The sequence below is a fragment of the Pteropus vampyrus genome, unplaced genomic scaffold (genome assembly GCF_000151845.1).
Source record: "Pteropus vampyrus isolate Shadow unplaced genomic scaffold, Pvam_2.0 Scaffold16, whole genome shotgun sequence".
Classification (NCBI taxonomy): domain Eukaryota; kingdom Metazoa; phylum Chordata; class Mammalia; order Chiroptera; family Pteropodidae; genus Pteropus; species Pteropus vampyrus.
Window position 1 is genome coordinate 6,923,092 of NW_011888797.1, and position 6,054 is coordinate 6,929,145.

Below are 6,054 nucleotides of genomic sequence, written 5' to 3' on the forward strand. Positions count from 1 at the left end.
CAAATATATCCTAATTCTCCAGTATACCTCTTTGTGTCCTTGTAGCGTGCGTGTGTGTGTGTGTGTGTGTGTGTGTGTAGTGGGTGTGGGAAGACATAGTGATGACCAAAAGCACCAAATACTATAAAGCAATGAGTTCCCCGAATGCAGTCATATTCGAATGGTCCTCAAGAGGTCCACGAATAGTGCTGGTGTCCTGCAGACACAGGTGCTACTCTCCAAACTCACCTCGGACTTCCTGGCGTGTGTTACAGATCTCTCAGTTCAGGATGTTGGCAGTGTGCCATACACCTAAATTTGCAGTCCTACAATAGTTTATTCTAAATTCTTAATACAGCCCTCAAAGCTTTTCCTCCTGAATAGCTAAATTTATAGTTAGAAGCTTGTAAAATCCTACAGTTTTTCATTAGGCTGAGACCGTTGAGCTGTATATTATTGCTGGTGTATAACGAGAACGAAATCATGGTTTGGCAGTAGCCCAATCACTGATTTTCTGACATCACTTTTGTATACTGTGATGGAAACAAGGTAGTTTAGAGAGCCATAGTAAGCATTTAGTAGGATGTCATTCTTCATCATAGGCTTGTAGCCTTAACGACTTTCTGCGACATCTTTTCCCCCTCTTTAGTTATTTTTATTAGCAGGAACTGGCTTCCTCCACCCCCACCATCTTTGTTTATAAATGAAAGATCCGGTTTGGCATGATGAGATCAAATCATGGAAGGTATCCTCTTTCCAATTTAAGATTTGGTGATTCCTTATGTGCAAACAGTTGAATTCTGTCCTCTCCCACTCTTTCTTGGCTCTCCCAATTCCCGAGATCACTGCTTAGCCTCATGCCTCCAATTCTTATTCTGATGGAGCTGGACCCTCTGCCCTTTGCTCTCTATACTTAAGGGCCCAGCACTCGGTTGTCTTTCTCCTACCCTGGCAATAGCTGCCGAATCCCAGAGCCTCAGAAGCCAGCGCTTCCCAGTTCTCTGTGGTGCTGTAAGCATAGGCATCGTTAATGCGCCTTTAGATAGTCTCTGTGGACTGCGGAAGATGGGGACTGGATAAGATTATTGGGAAGTAAATGTCTCTCCTGCGATTCCCCAAGAGGTCACAGCACTTAAATTTCTATTTCATAGCAAAATGTGTGAAACGTTAACTGCTTAAAACACGAGCGTTTGGAAATTGAAATTAAAAGTAGGACCAATCACAATACGAATAATGAGAGGGATTTAGGATTTTAAAGGGCGAACACACACACGTAGAAGGAATGTTTAGCTTTAGATCAGTTTTCCCTAAAAGGAATGCCTAATTTCCAAAAACATTCCCCAGACATGTTCATCTTTTCCTCTTGGCCTGCCAATTGAGAGAGATGGATATAGATCTAAGTGACCAGGTGTCATTTATTTTGGCTGCATGTTTTGTGTGTGAAACACAAGGGAGCCTCTGTGCTCTGTATGTATCGTGTTTGGTTAATGGACTGATTTGGCTTGCTTTTTGCCCAGCCTTCCCATTTGTAACCAAACCAAAAGTGCTGCCTTCTATTAGAGTCGAAATACTGGACCGAAACTCTGAATTTAATCAGTGACTGCTTAGGAGTGTAAGACAGCTTTGACACTTGTCAGTATAGTTCCTAACCAGCTGCTTGGCTCTCCAGGATAAAGGAAACCATCCAGTCCAGCTGTTAGTGCTCTTAGGCCGTGAGCCATTCCCGCATAATGAAGTCACTGCTTCCACCTGTAAGGCTGACCACACCAGCTTAAACAGGCTCTAACCCTTTCACTGATTCTAAACACAAAATGAGCTACCAGCCTGTCTCATGAGGTTGGATAAAGCACAAGGGCTCAGCCAGCTCTCCAGCACTGTCGGGCAGGTCCTGAAAGGTCGCTTTGTGTACCTGCGGGATGGCTCCAGCTGAGCTCTGCTGTCTGGGAATGGTCTGCTGTGGCCCGTGTGCTTGATGGGACTTGCTGGTCCCGGGTCTCACTGTATGGGCCTTCGGTATCGTCCTTCCTGGCTCAGCACAGCCTCCCTGATGCTGATACTCGGCTCCTGGCCGTGGCAGCCGTGCGGTCAACTGACCTCCACGTGGGCCATGCTCCCCACGGGGCGGTTCTCGTGGGCCCCCGATTCTGCTCGCTCCCATCCTCTTCAGACTCAGTTTAGAGTCTGAAACCTTTTTCTGAGGGTAAAAAAGCCGCCACAGATTTTCTTCAGCTTCTAATCTCATTTCACTAATCTCTTGGTTTGATTCTGTTCCTGGGCAAATGACTTCACACTGACACCCTTAGAAAAACAGCCTTTTCCTTCAATCTTAGCACTTTGTTTACATTTTATGTCCACCCTAAACATGTCTTGAACACCTACTGTGTGCCCAGAGATGTGCTCTTTGCTCTACTCCCCTAGCTCTTTACGGGATACCTGCACCCGCTTGCTTTCTCCTTGAACTCCTTTCACAGCAAATGCAGATGGGAACTTCTAGAAGGTAGTGGGCGTTCAGGCTCCTGGGGTGTGTGAAGGCCCATGGCCCCTGAAATTGTGGAGAGGTATCGCTAAGTGCCAGAGACCAAACATTGGGAGAGGGTGTAGTGATGATGAAGAGAACGTAGGGACTTGATGGCCGAGAAAGGATGTATGTCCCAGTGTCCCTGGAAAGCTGATTTAACATTTAATTAAACTACGGCACCTTTTTATCAGGCTGCCAGGAGGAAGAGCTGGAAGAAGTTATTTTCTCTGGCTGGCGGAGGTGTCCCTGAGGCCGCGTGTTTAAATCCTACTCACTGTGCTACCCATTGGCACGAAACGGATCATTGTCGTGGTTCGGCCTCACCAACTCAGCTTGGAGGGAAAATGCTAGACTTTCTTTGGATGCAAGTGGTGAAACAAAGCAAAAAACCCAACAAACAGAACCTTCCAGAATCTCTCAGGAGCGACTCCCCTCTCGCCCCGGCTCCTTGTCCTTTGCTGTGTTCAAAATGTCAGCTAGTGAGGTTCACTGTGTGGAAGGAATGTGCTGGCCTATGTGAGGACCGGCCCGTGGGGGGTGGGGGGGTCTGTGGTTTCCACAAGACCGTTGATGCTTTCCACTCTCACAAAGCCCAATGGGGAACATTTATTTAAACGTGTCGGTCACAAACTAGCGTTACGCCACAGCTTACCTGTGCATGGTTATAAAAATCAAGGTAAAGGCTTGGCCTCGTAAAGGCGTTTGTGCTACTATAGTTGGACTCTCTGGGAGACACAGTTTAAATGCTGAGACGTTTTTAGGGACAAGGGACACAATGTAGGAAAACGGGAAAAGTTAAGCCGCACGGTCACTGTTCACGGAGCCACTAGTTTTGCTCACCAAAGGAGCGGGGCCCTGGCCCTGAGGAATCCGCGCCAACGCTGTTTCTCGTGTGTCGCTTCCCCACTCTCCGCTCACACACAGCTCAGCTCAGGCCGCTGGTCTGACTTCGCTATGTGTGCACAACACCTGGGGAGACTGACACGGTTACAGGTGTGGGCCTTATGACCAGAAATTCTGACTCCTTTGGTCTGAAATGAAGCTAGCTACGCTCTTGGCCGTGGCCCACCCTTTGAGAAGCGTGGTCTAGCCTATCCCCGCTCTGTCGTCTGCCGCGAGCTGTATTTTATCACTAAATGAGAAGTGGGTGAGATCGTTCTGGCTTCTCCTCAACTTATTCTCCACCACGGAAAAGAGTCGACCGCCTCAGGTATTTTCTATGATCTTAATCTCCTAAAACGTGGCCTTTGTGGTGTTACTCCTGCCCTACAAGTTTTCTCTCATTTTTATTCAGAACGTAGCTCCAGGCCAAGGTCACTCAGTTATCCCTCCCTCTCCCCCTCCCCTGTGAACAGCAAAGGGCAGACATGTCTCAGGCTGCATGGGGGTACCATGGCTCTGTTCTGATCCCCTGGCCTCTTTTTGGGACTAGGAGGCTGGTTCTGGCACCTACAATGTTTCTAGCACCAGGTGCTTGGTGACGTGGGACGCGGCTGCTCCCATGTGGCCCCGGGAGGCAGTCTGATGTAGGGGAAATGGCATTGGCGAGAGAATCGGGGGTACGTTTTTCAGCTCTGCAATTAACTTGTTGAGTCCAGTTTGGGTTAAACATAAAGCTAACATCTTCACTGTGGGAATTCCAAAAGCCTACCAATCTCAAAAGAAAAATAGGCAAACAGCGTTTCCTAAACACGTTTGGCCATGGAATGCTTTGTAATTGAGTTACCTACCAAATGCTGTACAGTTTGTGAAATGCTGACCTAGCAGTTAACTATCGTCGTGTGTTCTGATCCCGTGTCATTGATCTGCCTGTTCTCTCTGGCTCCTCCTGTATCCCTGAGGAGGAAACATTCCTGGTGGGAATTTAGAGCGTTCCTGGTGGTGTCACAGAACGGGTGGAGAAGCCTTAACCTAAGTCCTTCCTTGGGAAGTCGAGGGCATCTTCCTCCTCTGGGAGCGAATAAGGATTCCTGAGAGAGCCTGCGGTCTGCTCTTGGCTGTCCATTCTGCGTGCGAGCCGCTTTCCAGAGTTCCTCTCTCCTTCCTCCCTCCTTTCCCTATTCCTATCCCTTTCCTTCCTTCCTTCCTTCCTTCCTTCCTTCCTTCCTTCCTTCCTTCCTTCCTTCCTTCCTCTTTTCTTCCTTCCTTCTCCCTCTCTTTCTGTTGTGTTCTGAAAGGCCCCACTTGTCACACAGGATCTGGTTTCTTTCCTTTGGCCTCAAGATCCCACTGGTGGCCGGCGTGATGGGGCCTTTGCCTGCCTGGTCTGAGGGGAGGTCTCTTGAGCCTGGATGGAATTAGCGTGGGCAGGTGACGACTTCACCTGGCTGGGCTTCTCTCCTTTTATTTGCAAAACACTGTCATAAGATTATTGCCTCCTATATTGCTGAGGTCCGACAGCAGTGTCTGCATTTGATGGGGGTGGGGTGAGGCCTAGAGGGGCCTTCTCCCAAAGGCAAGCAAGACACTAACAAGAGATGTGAAAACTAGCCACACACGGACATCTCACTTGGTTATCCGAGGCAGGGAAGCAAGCATCTGGGTGGGCAGGATGACGTGACACCTGTCGTCAAGGCCCATTTGGAGGAACCTGGAGGCTCTCAAAGGTCCACTGCTCAGTCGGATGATGCTGGAATGTCATGGTGAAGGAAAGTGGGGACATGTATAGATACTCAGTTCAGGGTCAAAGGCATTTAGAAGGTGTGTTCTCAGGCCCTCCATTCTGTTCCCATCAGGAACAAGGCCGAGAAGGACGATGAGGCAGGATGGTGAGGGGCCCGCAGAGCGTGGCCCTCCTCCCTGCGGCACAGGGCTAGTCGGAGAACAGGCTGGCGAAGGACTTCCTCAGGTTGCGGATGGTTTCGGCCTTGGCCTCATCCTCACTTGGGGCCCCGCGCTGGGACGTGTCGGACGTGCTGAGGCTGTTCGTCAGGGACTGGGATTTGCTGAAACAGAAAGGCAGGGGACTTGGCGGGTGACGAGACCTGGATCTCAGGGAAATGAGGCGCGGGGTGCTTGCCTAGAGGCCAGGTGGGTGAGCCCGGTCATCGCAAGATGGTGAAGGCCAGAAACCAGACATTCCAACGCTTACAGGATCCTGGGTGAATCACACGCATTATTTAACTGGCAGGGTGGTTACTGGTTCCTTCCTTTTTCAAGTACAGAAACTGGGGCTCACTCATTGCAAGTAACGGCGGGGCACCCAAGGCGCGCATTTTTTCCCACTAAACCAGGCTGCTCAGCTGGCAGGCCTTACTAGAGTAACTTGACAACTTTCCTGCCTATGTGTCCAAACCCACTTCGTAAACTGTGAAGTGCTGTGTCAACATCATGTGTGGCTGCTCCTCCTATATTCACCAGCACATGGGAATCAGGAGGCCTGTGACCCCTCTGGCCTCGGGCAAGTAATTTGGTGCTAAGGGCCTCCTTTACCTCATAGGTATGGGGAGTGTCTGTCTGGCTGGCCCTCAGGCTTTTTTCTGGCCCTGTCACTCTGGGATTCAATTCCCACCTCCTCTCTGAAGCCCTTATTGCTGATTCCAGCCCATTTTGGAATC

The 6,054-nt window shown here is 49.7% G+C and overlaps 1 protein-coding gene across 1 annotated transcript in view; it reads right to left on the reverse strand.

Moving 5' to 3' along the window:
• Positions 1-1,158: 1,158 nt before the first annotated feature.
• The window catches only part of SYN3 (synapsin III), a 443,545-nt gene continuing 438,649 nt past the window's right edge, over positions 1,159-6,054 (reverse strand). The window contains exon 13 of the mRNA XM_023527457.1: positions 1,159-5,442. Coding sequence (XP_023383225.1) covers positions 5,310-5,442 — 133 coding nt within the window. The 3' untranslated portion in view covers positions 1,159-5,309. The remainder of the gene's footprint in view (positions 5,443-6,054) is intronic.